This window comes from Anser anser, assembly GCF_964211835.1.
Source record: "Anser anser genome assembly, chromosome: 4".
NCBI classification, from domain to species: domain Eukaryota; kingdom Metazoa; phylum Chordata; class Aves; order Anseriformes; family Anatidae; genus Anser; species Anser anser.
In genome coordinates this window covers 49,277,741-49,299,355 of record NC_139724.1, presented here as the reverse complement: position 1 = coordinate 49,299,355, position 21,615 = coordinate 49,277,741, and the positions used below count along the sequence as shown (strand labels likewise).

At 36.9% G+C, this 21,615-nt stretch overlaps 1 protein-coding gene across 6 annotated transcripts in view; it reads right to left on the bottom strand.

Annotated features, from left to right (window-relative positions):
* Positions 1-21,615, bottom strand: part of DLC1 (DLC1 Rho GTPase activating protein) — a 281,618-nt gene that overhangs the window by 205,015 nt on the left and 54,988 nt on the right. For 3 of the 6 annotated variants that reach the window (XM_083836132.1, XM_083836136.1, XM_083836137.1), the window contains exon 2: positions 5,343-6,507. In XM_083836132.1, coding sequence (XP_083692258.1) covers positions 5,343-6,395 — 1,053 coding nt within the window. In that variant the 5' untranslated portion in view covers positions 6,396-6,507. Of the gene's footprint in view, positions 1-5,342; positions 6,508-20,134; positions 20,878-21,216; positions 21,488-21,615 lie in introns of those variants that run through there. The other 3 variants (XM_083836135.1, XM_083836134.1, XM_083836133.1) reach the window with 3 other exon arrangements.

Here is a 21,615-nt window from a genome sequence, read left to right as displayed (position 1 = left end):
AAAATAAGAAATAGATCTAAAAATGTTGGATACAATTGTTCAAAACAGGTTCACATTATTTTTTCAAGAAAAATCTAGTGCTGACAACTGACTACTCAATGGAAAAGGATCATGTGCTATGAATAGTAGAGACAGCAGTGAAAAGGTTTGTAAGGAAATCATTGAAGTAAAATAGGTACCTCTTTTATGAATTTTTTGGAAGCATTCCTACCACCTCTCCCCCAGGTACCTTACTGGGATGATGAAGCCAGCAGGCAAGGTTATGGAAGCTTCCTCTGAAGTCATTTTGCAGGGTGATACAAGCAGAAGCTTGTGGAAGAAACTAACTTTCTAACTCTCCATAAATAGCATAGTTTTAACCTTGTAATACAGAATATATTACAGATTATAACGAAAGAATCATCCTTCACATCTCATGGACAAAGACTAATACTCAAGTAGCAAATATGGATGGAAAGGACTGAATTTAGCTAAGCATTTTTTTTGTTAATGTTAATATAACAGTAAATGATGAAATAATGGAACAACCTTTATTGCATCAGTACAGAAAACGATAAATCTAACTTTAAGAACCACAAAAGTTTTAGTGTGGGGAAGAGGCACAGCTATACAGAAATGGGTTTCTACCTTTCTACCTGGGTTTCTTTCTTCATTTACTGCCATCCTTATTATCTTTTCTTTAAATTAATTTGCATCTTGTTGACACCGACTGATACTGGCTGTGTCCTTTGCAGAACACATAGCATTTAATCTAGATACGTGGCTTAAAATAGTAACAATAATAGTGAGCATTAGGGAATAGCCCTAATTGTTATACTCTCCAGTCTTTTCAGACTGACTTAGAGATAATATAAACTATTTGAAATTGGAAAGCTTCTAAGGTGGCCACCAGAAAGAGTTATGAGTAGATAACACTAAATGTAGAAGTCCCATAAAAGAGTAATGTGGGATTCATGCACTGAAAAGATTGGTTACTTTATTTTTTTTTTCAGCGTCACATAACCAAAATCTCTTCATGAACTTAATCCAGTCTGAGATTACATGTGAAGAGAAACTAACAAAAAATCAAATATACTCCAGTTATTTTGATAACCGAATTAGCTCTCCCTGAAGGAATATCCCAGGCTATATCTTTTCTTTGAAGGAATAGAGCTGACATAACTTTCAAATCAGGCACAATACATCCATAACATTTCCTGAAATCAATTACATATTGATTTCTAATTTCACTGCACTATGTGCAGTAAAGTTCAGCCAGCACTTTATCACCATTAATCTTACAAAAATTTATTACTACTCTTTACCACTTGAGTGATAAAGATGCTCAAGTATCTCCATAGTAAAACAGAAGTTTCACATTAGAAGAGAACCCCAAAAGTTTCAGAAATAATACTTAATTTAGATAAGCAACCAAAAGTTCATCCTCTGATCCAAAGTTTATCTGAACTATCTTAAACATGACTTAGAAGTCCTAGAGAGCCTATTTTTAGAAGATTTACTTGAAAGCTCTTTCTATGGAGTTCTCAAAAAATACTGTCTTTCTCTGTTTCTTCCACAGGTTTATGAAAATAACAACATTATTAAGCACTGCAAAAGAACATTGGTTTGAGATGCCTGAGGAAAAGGCTGCTTTCAAAGCAGCAAATTTATATTTTCTTATATCATTACAGTCTAGAACACAAAATATGGCAGACTGAAAAGTATTAAATTATTGCAATGAATTACAGATTTTCAGTAAACTGTTCTTAATTGTGTGCACCTCTTCAGAGGAGAGGTTCTTAACTGTGTGCCTTAACCCACTTGCTATTTTGTGTTGAAAAACTATTTTAGCTAACATTTTACAGTTCTGGTGCACTTGTGCACCTACTCAGTAGTCCCCACCAAAGATTTTGCTTCCTATCCCTAATCTTGATGAAACGAGCAGCTTGGAGAAAGTGTAAAACAGAGCACAAGCAAAAATTTGCAAAGCTCTTTACAGGGTAATAGCTATTTTTTTCCCATTTTACAATCAACCTATAGTAATTAAACTTTCTCCTTTTGGTGGTATGCCCTTGAGAATAAATAATCAATACTTTCTGGTTTTGCATAAAGTTGTTCTCTAAAACCTCCATTGCACTATACACATGAACATACATGTGAGCTATCGGTATTCCCCTGAGCTAAAAACGTTAGAGCTCATTTGTTCCAAAGATTATTCAAATCTCTGGAAAATCAGAATGTACGATTGTCATTGCTTTAAATCTAAAATTTATATAATCCGGGACAGCATGCAGTAGGGACTAGTTGGTGTAACCACATTTAATAAATCCATTTATGCTTTTGCTACTGTGTGTCATTAATAACCATCAGCTTTATGTTATAGATAAACAGAATTGACTTTTAGTCAACACATACACACACAAAAAAAGGAAAGTTTGATTACTGTGGGATTTTTCATTTAGACTTATCATCATTAATTTATCACAATTAAATTCAGGCTCTTCCTACTTCTGAAGCTTATGAAGTCTTTCTCAGAAAGCAAAGGAGAAGACAGCACTGTGCCTCAACTATCTGAACCCTGGTGACTTGAAGAAGCAAAGAATGCTGTAACAGCTGGACCTGACTGCAAAAAGCATCCGCAGTGTCAGTACATCCATCATGACTAAACCAATTTACTGAAATGGAGCTAGTGTTGGTCAAAGTTGCTAAACTTAAGCCCTTAAGCCCCCAAACCTACATTCATCTGCAGAGCAAGCACAACAGATTCACACTGTCTCACCTCAGCTTCAGTCTGAAGGCAGCAGATCACAAGATAAGAGGAGAGGTCATGCACTGTTGCCACAATTAAAAGCAGTTTAAAATATGTTAACGAGGAACAGGTTTTCAGAAGAATTTAGTACCAGCAAGAGCAAAGTGATGTTGACTCAGAGGTCCTAAGATCTTAGCTGTCATCAAAGTACCTGAGTTCAGCACTTTTCTGTGGTCCCCCAGGGTGCCACCTTGAGGTGTGGGTGCCCCGATACCTTTAGCAATTCATCTCCATTTGCCTCTTCCAGTATTCTGACCTCTACGAGCACATATTTATGTGCAACTATAATTGACACTGAGCATTAATCAGACAGTGGTGTGTTTTAGGCCTTGACTGCACTGTGTGAACTGCTGACCTTGAGAGAAAAGGTTTTATATACCATTCCCAATTCCTTAGGTCTTCCCGTCACTGCAAAGCAAATACTTGACATTTATGGATGGATTCAGTTTCAAGTCTGTTGTTTTTTTAATGTTTTGTTAAAGTTATAAAAGTGGCTTTCAGGGAAAGTTTGTAAACATAGGCACATTTTTCATTACAGATTATAACCAACACAGACAGCCTTTTGTAAAAGTGAATGATTAAATATAAGTGATAAAATCCCACAAGCAGGAACATTGTTTGTAGAAGTGTCCTGCAAACTTAGAGATAAATAATACCAGATGCAACAGATCTCTCTCCCCTTTTGCCAAGCAGTTGTTGGTTGAGTTCTTTAAACCAAAGCATTACGAAGTGACTCCTTCAGATCTGCTCCTTCCGAATTTGTCCCCCTTGACTACAAACATGGCTTCGCAGTTGCTACAGCCATGTAACTCTCAACCTTCACTGAAGCAACTTTGGTTTTTTTTTTTTTGCTTCTTTCTATGCTCACTTGCTCTCTTAGTTTTTCTCATTGTTACAGTCTCCCTGGAACCTATATATTTTGTCTATTTAAGTATTTAATGACACAAACACAAAGCACAAATATATTCTCAAATATAATTCTGAGCTTACATTTAAAATATGAGTGCACGACCTCAAAACAAGAAATAAGAAGATACATAGGAACCAGCATTATCAAAGCTAGTCAAAGTATATATTACACTGAAAGCTAATGTGGGCAGAGTCACTGCGCAGTGATTGTACATAACAAAAAGAAACTGAATCTGTATTTTTGAATGAGGTTTTGAAACTACACTATAAAAATTAATCTTGCTAACAATATGACATGTTTGTATCAATATAAGCAACTATGCTTAGTAAAAAAGGAGATGCAGAAAAAGCAGTTGAGACTATGGTTATCATAATCAATTAGTTTTCCAATACAATATCTATTAATTAAAAAAATAAAAATTGAAATTTTACCTACAGATGGGTGTTTAGCATTTCTGGTACTGCTAATCATGTGGTTAATCCTGTTTTTTTAGTTGTAACTCGGAGTCATAGCTACTGCAAGGTCAGTCAAACAGTTGGCACATTAACTGTGATTGCATGAACTACTAAGGGAAGACAGGCTTTAAGAGCTTCTGAAACCTTTTGCAAAAGTCACAAACAGTTTCCAACCATATCACTTTACTGTTAACTTTAGTAAAGGGATTATGCAAGGGAGCAAGGACCAGCTACTCAGGATGCTGTGTTGGCATACAGTACTTTAGAACATATGAGTTTGTGCTCTAGGATTTGTGGTTCAGTGAAACAACTACTGAGGCGCTACAACTGATTAAAAAAAAAAAGAAAAAAGAAAAACAGAACCAACAAACAACACCAGAATTAACAGAGAACAGATTTATAAAAAACAGACAAAAAATGGATTATGTCAAATGAAAAAAAGGCAAGGAGGAGTAAACAATTAGACACTGGTTATTAGGAAGAATTAGCAGGATAGCTCGGAAAGCCAGACTTCAGGATGAATCCTGTAGTGCCACAGCCAGCAAAACTCCTTCCATGAAAGCCAAGGGAGCTTTATTGCTGGGGAATCTGGCCATTAAAAGTTTTGGAATGATACTCTTCCTTACTTTGTGTAGAAAGGGTAACTCTCAGGTTGCTTTAAAATTACATTGTTTCAAACTCAGAAATAGTTGTTTTTGTTCATAGGGCTGACCTGAAAACTGAAGAACTACTGTAAAATTTTTCCATGTCCTTTTTTCCTCTTGCACTTTTGTTCCACTTTTTCCCCTGTTCTTTTTGAATAAGATTTCCAAACCTCTAGGCACAATCTCTTTCCTAAAACAGCTAATGATACTTGATAGCAACCGAAATAATAACAATAAACCCAAACCCACTGAAGATGCTGATCCATTTAGCCCTGAGCAACATATAAATATATATATAAACACAATGAAGTGAACATAAAGGAATTTCCAAATTCACAGCTCAACCATTCTCAAACCTTAAAAGTTTCTGAAACTCAAACCTGTAGCCACATTTTTCTCAAAACTATTTGAAGAAAAATCTGACAATAAAAAAAAAAAAGGCTGAAAAATACATTTTATTTCCAATCAGTAAGTCACAGAATCATGTTTGTAAGAAACTGGGGGAAAACATTGGAAACAACCTCTGCAGTTTACAAGCATCCTACCTTTCTTTTGCGCAGTTTCACTTGACTGTCTGAATATTCTTGTGTGGTCAAATGATTCCTTAAATGTAAACACTGAATATCTTCTGCTGAACTGACATTTGAAAGGCATTTGTTTTCAGGGGCCGCTTGAGGTTCTGTGAAACCACTTTCATCCAGACCATTTTCCACTGCTGCGATGTGAGAGCAAGGAGAAGATTGCATAAGGCAGTCGCTGGATTCCACTGATGAACATGGTTGTCTATCACTGCTGGTGCATGAATCAGAAGAAATCCCACTTTCTACCACATTACACTCAGACTTTCCAAGCCCATCTTTAAAAGCATCAGATTTCCTGCGCTGTTGTGCAATTACAGCAGTATGAAGCAGCTGTTTCCCAGGCATAATAATTTCTTTCACATTTGGAGAATTAGAAAGATTTTCTTTCTCTACACTTACTACTTCATTTAAGCCTTCATAATTACAAAGCTCCAGGCTTTTTCCAATACTGCCACAAGTGTCTTCTTCCATCTCCTCTTTAGGAACTATGTCACAACCAGGTTTCTTACTAATATCCCCAATTATACCAGATGCTTCAGTTTCCTTGTTACCCTCCATCATTGGTACCATCTGTGCCAAGGAGCCTGCTCCATTTAAATTCTTTTCTTCAGCTTCTGGTTCCCTTCCAACAGCAGTGATGTGGTAGTTAACACTATCCAGGTTGAGTGTCGAATAGTCATCATCGTCATCAGACACATGGACTAGAGTTTCTGTGCTGGCCTCCAGAAAATGCTCCTCATCTTCATGGTTATCATTTTCATCCACCTCCTTTGAAACATTTCCAAGCTGCTTTGCAGGGAAGCCAATCGGCTCTCCACTGTGACAGCATTCTGGAAACGAAGCGCATTTTTCTTTCCGGTCCACACTCAAAACCTCATCTTTTTCCATACTTGTCTGCAAGTTATCAGCTACGAGTCCGTGACGACATGCTGTATTATACTCCACAGACTCCAAAGCCAATCCCATCCACTGGGTCACATGCTCTTCCCAGCTTTTCTTTCTGATTGCTAGAGACATGTCATAACAGTTCAGCAGCAGGCTACAGCGTACCTTCCATGGAGGACCAAAGGAGATGTCATGGCTGCTGTGCGCTGCTCCAGAAGGAGAGAGGGTTTCATTGTTTTAACATCTGCAAGAAATGAAAAAATAAATAAGGAAAAAGAAAAAAAGACTAGGTTATTGAATCAACTCCAAATTTAAAAAGAAAAAGAAAAAGAGGGAAAGAACAGTTTAAACAAAAGTGTAAAAGCAAGATAAGTCTGTGGGACCAGAAGGACAGGAATTTAGAAGACCGTTTTGTTTAAAGTTTTAATACTTTTCATACAAGACTTGACAGTACTCATAATTCAGTAGAGCTTTTTTCTGATTATTCTCCATTATCAAGTAAACAAAAATGTTATAAATAGGCACATGGATATGCAAGTAGCTCAAGAGCCAAATTCTGACGACTCTCTTCACTACGTCTGTCATAAGATATTAATTTCCATGGATATAAATTGCATTATGTCTTATGATTGCTTTGCACACACAGTTACTTTGTATTTCTTCTTCATTCAGGGATACCCCTCCGGAGAAGTACTTTGGCAGTTTCACAAAGAAAAAGGGCAAAACTTGAGGGTTATTCTAAATCTTACCAAAGTTAATAACCACTCCACTTATGAGTAGCTTTGGGCCAGAATTTTTGCCATTCAGAGGCTCTCATTTTAATGATCATTTCATTCTCTTCAGGACAAGTTATAGTTACAAATGTTACATGAAACTGCAGGAAGTAGTAGTTGTTGTGTGATAGAAAAAAATACAACTCTAGGAAAACTAATTTAAGGTTTGAGCATATTCCTTACCTCAAAAACATCATAAAACCCAGAGGAAAAAAAAAAAAAAAGGAAAAACTAAAACCAAACCAAACCAAAGACAACCTTGGTGAATATATTCAGGATCTACTAATGTAAGGAAGGGATTAAACCCTTATTTAGGATGGGGGTCTCCAGAACAGTAACTTGTAAGCCAGCATGGTCAGCCACAACCATGCATCTCACCTGGACTGTCAGGGTCTGCCACAGCCCACTGTCCCCACCCAACTGTACAGGTATTTTTCATTGACTTCCAGATGATAACATTTGAGATACATTAATCTTGTCACATTGCTTGTTCAAATTAACACAAAGAAAAGACCTCATATTAATTTATGCATTATAAGATGTTCTTTGTCAAATAACAAAGCAGAACTTCCGGCCCATAAAATATCAGAGGTTCAAGGAGCAGGTGCTTCTACTTTACACTCCCTACATAAGAACTGTCAGCACTCGGATCTGCTTATTGATTTCAGCAATAAAGAAGATTAAGTACTAAGTTTGTTCTGGGTCATTTCAGTCCACTAAGACAAATTCTGATTGCCCACCAGGCTACAAAGCTGTGTTGACAAATCACACGCCCGAATGTATAAAAGTATTCATCTTCAAGGAAATGCAGAATTATGCCTGTGCAACCAAACCTCTGTAAATTATGTCTTGACAGAGTGACTTTTAGGACTGAGTTGTACACACTCTTAGATTTTTAACCTTCTCTGAGGATGGCAAGTTTTGTTTCACATTCACATTTTCCACCTCTGTGGAGACTGTGCTTAAAAAGAAAATATATTCATAGGGTAAGAGAATTCCATGCACAAGTCATTAGCGTGTGGGAGGCAGAGGAAAACGGAAAGTAACACACGCAGCCAGGCCAAAAAAAATGATCTGCTTTCAGAGGCAAAATTTGGTAGTAAGAAGTTAATTCAGCTTTAAGTTTCTCTTTTCTTTCCTGGTTGAATATGAGAGCAAGCTTAAATATTGATGTGTAAAGTCAGATTACTGCATAAATTTGCAGTGCATTTGCACTCTTATTCTGACTTCATATTTATATTTTCCTACTATTTAACTGTGCATGGTCCAAAATTACTACAGATCCATAATTAAAATTTAACTTCTCTTGCACCTTTCTCTGAGTGACCATAAAGCTCTCCAGAAACAATTTAATTGGTTTGACAACAGTGCTTTGTTTTGACCTCTGAAGGTTTACTAAAGTTTACTAAAAGGTGCTCTATGGTTTCTGCCGTCCTCCATTAGCACTGCTAAGAGTCGCACCTGGGTGCAATTCATTTGCAGCTTCCCTCTGTCTTCCGCCCCTACTAGAAGCTCTGCTTAAGCTCCAACTCCCTTAAAAAAAGTTATATAAAAAAAAAAGTTGCTACAGCGAGTTGCTACAGCCACACATGGGAATTTCTGACAAAAATACATATATATCAAGAAAAAAGACTAGTGTGAGAAGTTAAAAAAGGCAACTTCCTAATGGCATTCATGCATCCACCTCCTTCAGATTTAGGCTGCTTGTGGTGTGCAGCATGCAGGCATTCAGAGAGTTAAAGGGCGTGTGTTAATCTTGCTGCTGTTAAATGGAGTTACACGTGTACAGAAAGAGGAGAACAGATCCCTTACTGTTTTTCATTTTTTGGATGTAGAGAGTTATATTTCATGGGGGATGAAAAACAAATAAATTTTACTTGAGGAACCTTTCTGTTTTACTTGTGCTATCACTAGTTTTGGGTGCCTAGTAGACTGCAGAAAAAAAAAAATGATTAAAAAGGAGAATACCCAATTCCTTGCCTGAAATGCAAGACAAATAAATATATGACAAGGGCACTTTCATTGTTCTCTAAAAATATCAGCTTATGTTAATGCCGAGTATGAAAAAATTACCTTACACACGCCTGCTATCTGGGCAGCTCCGAGTCACCAGAGCCCCCTCATTCCCTTGGCACGTGGAGAGCCCCCAGTTTGATGGAAGCTCACTTCCCTTCAGCTCCCTCCTCCACTCCCCAAAGGCTGCATTATCTGCTACAATTCAGCTTAGAAATTCTTTCCCTGCTACAATTGTGCAATAGTTATGGGTCAACAATAAGCTTTTCTCTCTTTTCCACCTCCACACGAGGGTAACTTATTTCCTTTGCACTCACATAAGCTGTGCTTGGGAAGGTCCACCGCTCCAGACCTCTGAACAAGATTCATGACTGTGCTCCTTTCTCTGCCAGAGAGAAAAGAGTGCTGCCTCTTTGCAGAAGAAAGGGTTCCTACTTTTTTTCCTGTTATTGTTGCCTACCTTTTTATTGATGTGCAGCCCCTTTCTGTTCAATGTAAATCGTAACGGAAACGAAAAGCAGGACAACATTCTGTGCGTTCAGTTTTGGAAGCTTTGCATAAAGTCTCATGGAACTTATAGTTACTTTGCAATAGACAAAGCACGGAGTAAAAACCTGTATGAGATGAACTGGTAGGCTATCCTATAAGTAGATTGTCTAATATTTTCCTTTAAGAAGGTTTCTTATGATTTTTCTGCAGCAGCTCAAATTAAACTGTTTCAAGGAGGCTTTTGAAATTGGGACAGAGAAGTCTCCTCTCTTTATCTCATGATATTCCACACAGGGGAGGCTGGGACACACAGCCAGGACTCTCTGGTCCCTCTCTGGTCCTCCTCAGCCTCCCAGGACACAAGACAGGAGCCCACCCTGTTTTTTTTTTTTTTCCATGGTGGAGAAAGTGGTGAGGGAAGAAGTGTGGAGCCCCTCAGCAACCGCCACCCCACAGTGGCACAGGACAGGCCAGCTACGGCAAGGCAGGCACAGTGAGCCATCACCATGCAGGGGGACACCCTGAATGCATCCCTGGCAGTACAACCCCTACCACACCAAGTGAAATTCAGTTTTTGCTAGTTATCTGCACATGATGCAAATCTTTGTTGCAAAAGAGTAAGGCTAAGTGTTGGCTTAAAAACTTACACTGAGATGAAAGGCTGTTTCATTAAATTTTTTACGTAGCAGGCACATGTAAGCAACTGAGATCAAGCAGAAATATTTATTTGGTTATCATTATTTTATCTTTGTTGGTCTGTGACCCCGGTCAGCAAACTTTGTTTAAGGAAGTCTGAGTGAACAGGGTCTGTTTCCTATAAACTCATCTCACATCTTCCTGGTCTGGCTTACATTCAGCTCTTTCAGTAACTCCATACCAAGCTCTGAGACAGAATGTTGTTTACAAATAATTTGAGATAAAACATAACCCTCTAGGTCTTCGCTCAGCTAGTTATTTTAACATATCTTCTGTTTTAGAATTTACAGTCCTTCCCTCTCTTATTTCCTGGATACATACCACTCATTGGATTTCACTGAAGCGGGGGCTCACCTTGTCTGCAGTTGCTAAATAAACAGGCTTTGTGGTGTATTTGTGTAGATCATTCTAAACTGACTTCCTGGAATATAAATATAAGGAATATTTGTTGCAGGGTATCCGTCTAGTGAATACCTGATGCAATTCCCTTATTTTCTTTTAAATGTAGAAGATAATCATGTAGCTGCAAAAATTAAAATTATTGAAAGTAAATAATAGTAAAAGGCTATGGCTATTTTAACAGCTTTTTTTTCCAGAAAGTATGTGATGCATACTTGATTATATATATATATATATATATATATAAAAGCTGAAGAAGACTTACCTATACCAAGGTAAACAAGAATATTAAAACTGACTCTGGTACACTGCATATTATTTTTAAAGGACTCAATAATTAATGCAATATAAGTATAGAGAAAATATAGCTTATTAGACAGTGCCCACCTAAAACTTTCCCCTTCTGCCTCTGTTTTTTCAAAACAAAAACTATTGAAAGTGAAAGTGTCAAAAATAAAAATTCTAATCTACCTTTTTCCTTACATTTTCTTTGTCAATGTATTTTTATGCTGAAAAATTAACATTAGCAGCTATGTTGCATATATAACATTTAGGACCATAGCCTATCTCACAAACCCTAAAGAAGTTGCTGTCACCTGTGAGATAACTGATATGAATTCTGCTAAGTTTGTCTTGACAAGAATTATCCAAATGGAAAAGTTTCAGTGACTTAGTATTCTTAATACTTTTGCATACAAAGCCGGACAGACAGGGATTTTCTGATGTAGCTATAATACAATGGTAGGTGCATAAGAACTGAAGGATACATTGCATTATTTTGGATTACTACAAGCCATTGGCTAAGTTTTTAGTGATACTCATGTCCCATAACAGTTGAAGAGAGAATGAATAACAGTTATGCGCAACATACAGCCATTTTATTTTACAAAACAAACCAAAACATTCTAGCATATGAAACAAGTATTTTCTTGAATTATTCTTGTTCCTCACTTTGTGACAAAATACTTGAAAAAAAATAACATGCAATACTAAAAAAATCACACAACTCTCTCAAAGACTAATATTAGAATGATATTGAATTGTGCCTTTAATATGCACCAGATAGATGCCCTGCAGTGGACAGTGTGGCTTTAGTATTGCCATTTATTACAGAGGTATGATCTAAGTGCAATATGCAATAATTCCTACCAGCACATAATATAGGGTTTTAAAAATAGACTGTTTCAATGCACCACCAATTGCCGGCCAGCTATAAATCAAGTAGGAAAAAAAAGTCAACAGATCACAACCCTCAGATCAAAAGCTAACAACCCACAGAGATAAGTCTGAGGAACTGACTTGGGTTGAAACATCAGTCAGAAGAGTTTTCAGGACAAGAAAACAAAGAGATCAGGAACAAAATGGTTGAGCTGCGTAACAATACTCAAATAAGAAATCACTTGTAAACTTAAAAAAAAAAAAGAACAAAAAATGTCGCATAACTCTGATAGTTACCCACTACGCACATGGGAATTGGAAGGGGACAGTTATGATGATTGCAAGCCAGAGGGGGGAAAAACTGGGGAACTGCAAGACGGATATGCTTTTAAGCTAATGGAAAGCGTGTTTGTAGTCGGAGATGAGTTTTACGTGAGCAGAGGTAGAGGAGATCCTGACCAGGGCTCAGGTGTGAGAAGTAGAGCCTTTGGGGGGCAAGAAAGACTCTTGCACTCTTTTCACTGATCATGAAGAAGGAGGAGAAGCAGAGGGACTTCTGGCCCAGACATTTCCATCTTCTTACTAAGCCTCATGGATTGTATCTCCTCAAAACGAGAAAGTTGGAGGAACAGGAAGAGTTGCCCAGCAAACAGCTTTGAGGTGCTGGGAGCAATGCAGGAGTGTGCCAAAAGCTGGTTTCAAAACCAAGTCAAATCAAATCAACTTGGTCCTGAACTATATACTTACAAGTCTGATCTCTGTACACAAAATTAGCTGAAAAATCTAATGAAGAGTGAAAATTAAAAATAAAAAAAAAAAAGAAAAAAGAATATTAGATTTATTTTTTTAAAAAAAACAAAGGGAAATAATCAATAGATTTGTAATTTTCAATATTACAACTTGTGCTGTTTAGTTTATTCAGAAGGAGAAAAGAAGTGAAATGGCAAAGTTTGTTAGTGACACAGCAGCGTTTATTCAGAAAATTGACAGAAGAACTACAGAGGGACCCAACAGTGAACAGTTAGGAAATGAAGTGGTGTATGAAATTTCCTGTCAATAAATACAACAGAATGCAGATAGGAAAAAATAACTCCAACTATAAATGCATAATAATAACCTCTATGTTATCTGCTACCAATCCGAATAAAAGATCTAAGAAAGGCTGTGGCTGATAATCTGGAATGGAATCACAAAGTTTAGTCAAAATTAGAAAGTATGTAGCACAGTAGGAAAAACAGAGACTGAGCATAAAGTTACAAAATGATGTTTTCATCTCAGAGAGAAATAGAGCAGGAAAAGGTGTAGCAAAAAGCAATAAAGAGGATGAAAAGTATGGTATAGCTTCTGTTTGAGGGGCCATGAAACAGACTTAAGATTTCCTGCCTGGGAAAGAGGTAATTCAGAGCCACATAAGACATCAACAGTATAATGGAGAATATTCACCATGCCCACGCTGCAGGAATTTGCAGAAGATCAAAGTAGAAATAGCAAGCAGAAGTATCAAACCAGATTTATTTTTTTGCTTTGCCACATAAGGAAATAGAAGTTAAAATGAATAGTAAATATAAGTTATACACTGCAAAACGTTCACGATTTCTAATTGAAATAAAAACACACAAAAAAATTTAATCAAGTGATGTACCTGTACATTTGTGACTTGATAAGGATTTCCTCTCTCCAGTAGTGATCAGTTTCATTATCCTTTTAACAAATTAATTTCTGTTGTCCTTTACAGATTCTGACATGTCAGATATACTCATTACAGTTTAATGTCTATGAAAACATATAATACTTTTAAGTCTGATTAAATCCATTCCGTAAATGTCATTTAACATATTACAGAATATTGTAGTACTATCCAGCAGTATTATAAGAACTCATTATAGTAGATGCCTTAAATTACATCAGGAGGTTGGCAAGTTGTTCATTCAGACACATCTGAAGTCTCATTTGTTTAGTGCAAATATTATTGGTTCTTAAGATATGAACCCTAAGATATGAACCCAAAATTTGTCAGATGCCTTTATTTACTGTTAAAAAACAAAACAGTGTTGAGTTACTTTTCTTTTTGTTGCTCCACAAAAAGGAGCTGCATTACCAGTGCTCATTGTCATACAAAGAGGGCTTTTACTTGCAGCCAACATGTGATTACACTGGGGTTTAGCTTGGTTGCATTTGTATTTGGTACATTTCCAGCACTGAGCCTCTTCCTCAAGGATGAGAAAGGGGAAATGACAGGATCCAAGCTGATCCACAGTTATCCATGCTTACTTAAGATCTATATTATTTACACCCAATTTAATTATCAAATCAAAACCAATCTAAACAGCAATTAAAAATACCCAAATTTGTAGTTTTGTGCTATTTGACATTGATGAAAAGTCAAGACAAAAATGAAAGAATATTTTAAGTATTTATTGTGTAATTATTCTAATTCATATTAATGCTGTTTTAATATATTTCAATATATTTAATGATCAGCATTAAATTCTTATTAACTATTAATGATAATTGAATGTTCCCCATCACCTTATTTCAGAGTGAAAACAGCCATCAAATTTAAAACTGTCCACTAGAAAAAATAAGGTTTTAACATAAAAATTCCATTTTCAGAAGTGAGGTCTCCTATAAGAAAATCTTGTTTTTGTGCTTTCATGTCTGCCCTACCAATCGTCTCGCCAAATTCTTTCTGCTATCCACCCTTGGAGAGCAGAAAAAAAACCACATCATTGGCAGATTATTTAACACCTCCATTCATGCTTCTCTTGGCGAGAAGCAAATTGACAAGACAAGACAGTAAAAAAAAAAAAAAGACAGGAAGTAAATATAGCCATCTCATAGGACATGTCAAACCAGAAAGCTGTGGCTATTTTTCTGGTCCTGAATTAGGACAATTTTTTCCCACCCACCCCCACTATTTTTTTTTTTGGGTGGAAGAAATGCCATTTTCTAGCCAGCTCTCGTGAAAAAAAAATAAATAATTTTCTAGCTACAGGAGGTCCTTTGGAAAACACTACATTAACCAGATTGTATTCCTGTTGCCTTTTAAATTTAAGGTTCTAATAGAGTGCTTCCATATAAAGAAGAGTTGGTAGTGCTTGTTACAGCCTATGAATCCCAAGACACTATAGACAATGACTGTTAGAAACCATTGCCCTTACTGAATAGAATAACAGAATCACAGAATGGCTGAGGTTGGAAGGGACCTCTGAAGATCATCTAGTTCAACGCCCCTGCCAAGCAGGATTACCTAGAGCACATTGCACAGCATGGCATCCAGGTGGGTTTTGAATATCTCCAGAGAAGGAGACTCCACAACCTCTCTGGTCAACCTGTGCCAGTGCTCTGTCACACTCAGAGTAAATGCCCTCTCATACTCAGCTGGACCACTAGCATGTTTTCATCATGGCTGTGCAAAGGACTACCAAGTATTTTTGTCACTATTATACTTATCCTTCATAAATAAAACATTGAAAATGATTTTCCAGAGAGACCTCAACTCCAAACATTAGCTTGTCTCCCACTTGGATGCTGATACTCCCCTATTCAGCACCCATAGCCTGCCTGGGAAGACAAACTCAGCCCTGTAAGTTACTTCTTCCAAGTACATTACTACAGATTAATCTTGAACTCACACAGACATCCTCCCCCAGTTTGAAGATTAATTTGGATCTATTTCCTTTATCACCTACCAACCCTCACATGACATGTAAAACCTTTTCAAAAATCTTTAGTTACATACCCAAATGAGCTGAAACTGATTCCAGGTTTGGAAGTTGCCAGGAAGGCACTGACATCTCCTGCACACAAATATTTAACTGAATTGGATTTGGTGGACTTCTCTTTGTACATGGAGCCCTCCAAGCGCAGCTTCTATCATGGGGGGTGCAACTCTGAGACCATCTTTTCAGGAAATTCTTCTTATTTTAGTACATTATTGATAGTTTCTACCTCTCTGATAAAACAGTATTATCTGATGATGTCCAATCAAGCAAAATGGAAAGGGATATTTGCCATTTACCTGCAGGAGGGAAAAAAAAGTGTAATGAATCTAACACTACAACTTTCAGTGTGTCGAGCCTTTCAGAGCTGCTCAGAAGTGGAGGCTTCAATGCTCCAGACTGAATCAGAGAATCCAAAGTAAGTCTCCCATGCCTGTAAAGCTGCCTTCCATCTCTGTCCTGCAGAAGAAAATTCAGAACAGGAGAAGAAAACAACTTCAAATTTTGTGATGGTCCCAACAAAAATCGCCAAACAAACTTGAGGTTGTTGGATGCTCTTTAATAAGCTGCAGTTATACAGCTGTACCAATATAATACCAAGGGCTTTGGCTAGGCAACTTTCTTACTGGTTCATCTTGCCTATTCCATTTTTACTTAGCTCCCCCTAAGCAAAGTAACACTCTGTAGTGATCTTCCCTACTGCTATAGATTTTCAGCACTTCCCATTATAATGACATTATCTTTTTGAATCTTGACACCAACTCCCCCTTATCCAAATGAAACTTTGGATCCTGATGCAAACTTTACACAAATACAGCGATGTTCAACTTGGAAGATTTATTTATGCAGATGTGCATTAAATAGTACTTGCAGCTGATGAGGTCTAGTACAACAGACTACAATACTCTCACTGATAAGACATAGTACCTACCCTGGAAAGCCTACAGCTGATAGAGACCTAGAGGGTGGGAGAAGAATCAGATATTTAGAAGTAACAGAAGTTGTTTACAAACTTTCCTGAAGTTCAACAGCATTCAACCTAATCTTACTGGAATTTGACACAAGACATAATAAAATAAAATAGCAAACAGGAAATATCACAACTCAGAGTAAGAGAAAGGACAGCCTACAGGAAAGTGAAGACTAGAAGTAAAGAATCGATTGTATGTTAAATCAGTTTTAATGTAGATACATAGAGATTAAGGCAGATTTGTGTTCAGTGGCTGATGTACAATACGGCAGATAAAACTCCACACATTTGTAATTTCAACATAAGAGACTTTCATGAGAAACAAGAAATTATGATAATAATGGATTTGAAATTCTCCACCAAAAACTGCTCTTAAAATAAGCCATTTCTAAAAGCATTCATAAATACCAATGGTAAATGATGAAATAGAAGAAAATTTTGAAATGCAGTCAGCAGCCTAATAACATATTCAAATTCAATATTGGTAATTTTTTCCAAAATAAAATCATATAGGCAATCCTATTTTACATAGGGTTTGCACATGAAAATTTTATATACACTTGTTTTGGGACATGAATTTTATATATACATACATGCAAGTATACATGTACACACATATATATAAATGCACACACACACAAAAATGTGCATACCTTTATATACCTGTATATACAGAGAAGTTTAAAGTCCTTCATAAGTATTCACACTTATCATCTTTGGAGATATTCAAAACTCAAGTGGACAAGGCAACCTGATGTAGTTGACTCTCCTTTGAGTGAGGAGTAGGACCAGAGACCTCCAGAAGTTCCTTCCAATCTACCTGATATTAGGAAGGAGATCAAGATCTAGCTCTTCTGGCTATGCTATTTCAATTGCTCTTATTCCATTTTTGTCTTTTCCCTTTTTCTTTTGTAAAAGAACAGAACACTGACATTAAAAAAAAATATTTTTTTTTCTCCAGACAAACAAACAACAGAAAATGGAACCAGATGACTAAAAGAAAAAAGGCAAATGTTCTAAAATATATCTCCTATCTGAGAAAAGAGAAAAATGTTCCTAAGTTCTCTTCCTGCTTCTGCTACTGCCCTCCTCAGGGAAGCTTTATATTGAAGATGATACTTTTCAGCAACAAATTTCATTTTAAGTACAACAGAAAATTATGTTAGAAAATTCAGCATAACAATCAAAAAGTTAGATGAAAAAGGCAAAATGGATATTCGTTCTATTTTTCCCACCACATTAAAGTATGACTTAAAAACAGATTTTAAGCTCAGCAGTTCACAAAAATTACTTTAAGTCTTGCCTATTCAAAAATTGTCTACCAAACTAATTATGTTTTTCATTTTCTTTTGGAAGGAATTAAAATTTGTCAATCACAATGATCTTCATGGATTAGACCCAAATATCACAACTAATTTTGTTCACATGCACTGATTATAGAATTTAACTTGGAGTTCAACAGGAACCTTGGTTCAAAAGAATTTGCAGGGATATAAGTTTATAGCAAAGCAGAGCTCTTTGAATCATTTCTGTTATAAGAATGTGGTCACTTGCATTAGTTTTCTTCAAGTCTGCAGATGTTAATTCATGTGCTTAATTGTTCAAAGGAGTCATCTATAACTATTTTGTCTGTATGTGTGTTTCAAGTTAAGAATATTAACATTTCTGAAGGAAGAGTACGTCAAAAACTTTAGATGCTCAGTGTGAGATTGTATCCTATGTATCCCATGTTCATTATTGCTATATATAATGTAATATCCAGAGGTTTTTTAGACACTTTTTTTTTTTTAACAACAATATATAAGAAAATAGCATAGTGTAACACAGAATTTAGAATAAGTAGAACCAGGAATAATAGTGATTTGTCTCCAGAACTTTTCAATAAACCTTCTAAATGAAAAAGTAGGGTATCTGTTTTACATTTTCTTATGGAAAATATTCTCTGGGTTTTATTCTGTTGTCTACCTTATAGTTCAACTGTCTCAGGTGTCAGATACCTTTATTTGCAAGTGAAGTCAAACGAGGTCATTATACCCTTTAAAACCCGGAAGAAGATACTGCAGAAGGTACCCCTTGATGTGTACAGTTATTTTTATCATTTGATATTTTATCCTGTTTATCTAGAGTCCTGGCTAATATTCAGTACATATATGCAGACTTGTAGGGGCAAGTATGGAAATAGAATGCATTAAAAGGCACTAATGCCAAATCCCTTGGGACATCGAAGTTCCAACACAAATTTCTTGGGAGTGACACAGACTCAGCCGGTCAGATTCCTTTCTGAACTTCTTAGTCCCACCACCTACCTACCACAGCTCTCCCAGCCCAGGGCAAAGAACTGCAGAAGGCTGTGCATAAGCAACAGTGACTACTACTCTAAAATTCACCCCAGGATATTCCCAGGAATAACTTGCTGCCTGCCAGCTGTTCTCTATTATCTTCAGACCCATGCTCTTCACAGTCCAGAGCTTCTGACCATCATGAACAGCTTTCTTCTGTCCAAATGGGTTGGGCCGTAAAGCACACATTCTCAATCTAATGCAGAAGAGATATCGGACCTTCCCTTCTTTTCAGACCACAAAATAATTTAATTACTCACCAACTGCTTTGAAACAATATTCAGTAAAAATGCAATTAAAAATTCATGAAATTCTCTCCAATGTATGCAAACAGATGATTTCTGTTTTGTTATCAAACTAGCCAATAACTATATGGAGTCTTAATAATGCACAGAAGCAAGAAAGAACCTCTTACATTTCTTATAAATAATAGCTGTAATAGCTGTCCCTTAGATTTTCAGAATGACAAAGAACTGCCCTGAAAAATGCTTGATGTCTGTAACAATTTCATAATTAAAACACTACCTTACATAAAATAGCCACAGCTCTATTCACACAATAAAAGTGCTATCCCGAATTTTCCCCTAAACACTTCAGCAGCAGATTCTTGTAATAACTTTTAATACTTAAATGTTAACTAGGTTAAGGAAGGTTAAAGAAGACTGAGTAAATTCATACATGTTCACCAAAAGTTATGCAGTCAGCTGACGTTCAGTGAATCTTGCTTTCCCTCATCTAAATGCTAGCGCAGCACACCCCAAACTGCTTATCTAATTAAAGGTTACTAAAAATAACCTACTTTAGCAAACACCAAGAAGGTTACCTTGAAATTACACATTTAGAGTGTACATATTTAAGACCGTATTGTCAGTTATGCCACAAACTTCATCTAGGACTAAGAAAAAGCTAGAGACCAAGACCCGCAGAGGTGTAACAGATATATATCTACCTAGAACTCTTCTCAACTTCATTACTGCGGGAGGGGAGGGGAGGGGAGGCGAGGGAAGGTGGGGGAGGAGAGGGGGACACAAAACATAGCCCTAAACGCCCTCCCTGTTGGCAAATGAGGTGAAAAAAGATATCATTCACACTTCTAGCTTTCCTATTTAATGTCTATTAAAAATACGCAAGCAAGACGATGCAGCTCTATTTATATGAATGAAAATAAACAAAGTTCAGCGTATCAAGCATACTTTTAAAAGATTAAGTAAAACGCACAAGATTTTGTTATAGATCTGGCACATTTTGATAAAAAGAATTGGCACAGAGCCTACAACTAAATGTACATTTGTAACGATTATTATTTATTTACCTCTAATTTTAGTGCTGAGATCCTGAACGCTGAAAGCTCCAGTGCTGGATGCTGCTTGTTTCTCTGCTGTTTTTTCTTTTCTTTCTATTATTATTTTCTAAATGTTTGTATTTTGTGCTATTTTAAAGTATAGGAAGATTCCAAGACAGCCATACCTAGATGAAGAAAATGTGGAGCTCGGACATGAACTCCCTGAAGTCTTTGGTAAAAAAGCAAAAATAAAAATACAAAATTTTAAAAAAGGAGCAAAACCCCAACAAACAAAAGAGCACAGTCCCAGTTAGCTCCTGCTAGCATAAAAGTTCAGATTTCGCTACTGAGATCATTGCTCTATTCTAAGCAGTTTTGCTCAATGTGTGATTCTAACAAAAACACCCTCTGCAGCTGGAGGGAGCCTTAGCTAAGCATGAGCCTGTCAAGCTTTTCCCAGTGACTTCTGTCTACTAAATTCAGACTGATGTTTTGTAAAAGGGGCCTCAACAACCAGGCCCAGATTGCCTGAAAAGTATTTCCTGCCTTTGAGAGAGAGGGAGAAAGACAGAGAGAGAGAGAGCGCGCGTGTGTGTGCGTGCATGAGGCAGAGAAAGGGAGAGAGCGCGCAGAGAGGGGGGAAAGGGAAAAAGCCAGCCAGCATGAGCATTTCAAGACATTCAGCTTAACACACTGCTGAGGTATTTCTGTCAAACTGGAAGGTCTGTGCTACAGTTACATAATGCAAACATGTTTTCAAACCCCGCCCTGTTTTCTTTTCCTTAGAACAATATAAATTTCATACGTCTCCAGTGTACGTGCAAAGACAACAGTCATCCAGAGCAACAGAAGAACAGCTGCGAGACGCCTGATCTTTGGCACCAGGTAGTAGGGAGCAGGCAGAGAGCAACCCGATTTAAATTCAACTAACACATCACATTTACAAAGGGTCTAGTGCTAGTCTGACCAGCAACTACGCACAGTTAGATGATACCACATACACGTGTATGCTAAAATTATATCCCTACTCGAGAGAATTAGCAGGATCTGAGAAAATGAATGCTACAATTTAGGCGCAGGCATAGCACAGGCAATAGTATATGTTGCTTTACCTTTTCCGAGAATCCTCCAGAGTCACACAAATCCAGCTCTGTGAAAGCAAAAGGACAGACTCCATCTTGATCATATTAGTATTTTGCTGACATAAAACACTTGTAACTACTTCGTTCCAGTTTGACAGGGTGCCTGAATCACGTCTCCAGAGAAACCCACAGCATCTACATCCTTTGCTCTATACAAATTTAGTGAATATCATCTGTTTATCTTTTCTGCTTTCTTCTGCCTCCTCTGAATGACTTCCTCTTAGCTGTTCCAGCCTGAGAACTTGGATTACCATTTGGTTTTGATTAAAACCAGACGGACAGCTCTGTAGAAGTTTGAGTAAGCTAATGGAAATGACTAGTATGGCTTTAATTAGGGTATCAATTAATAATAAACGCCAGTTATTCATA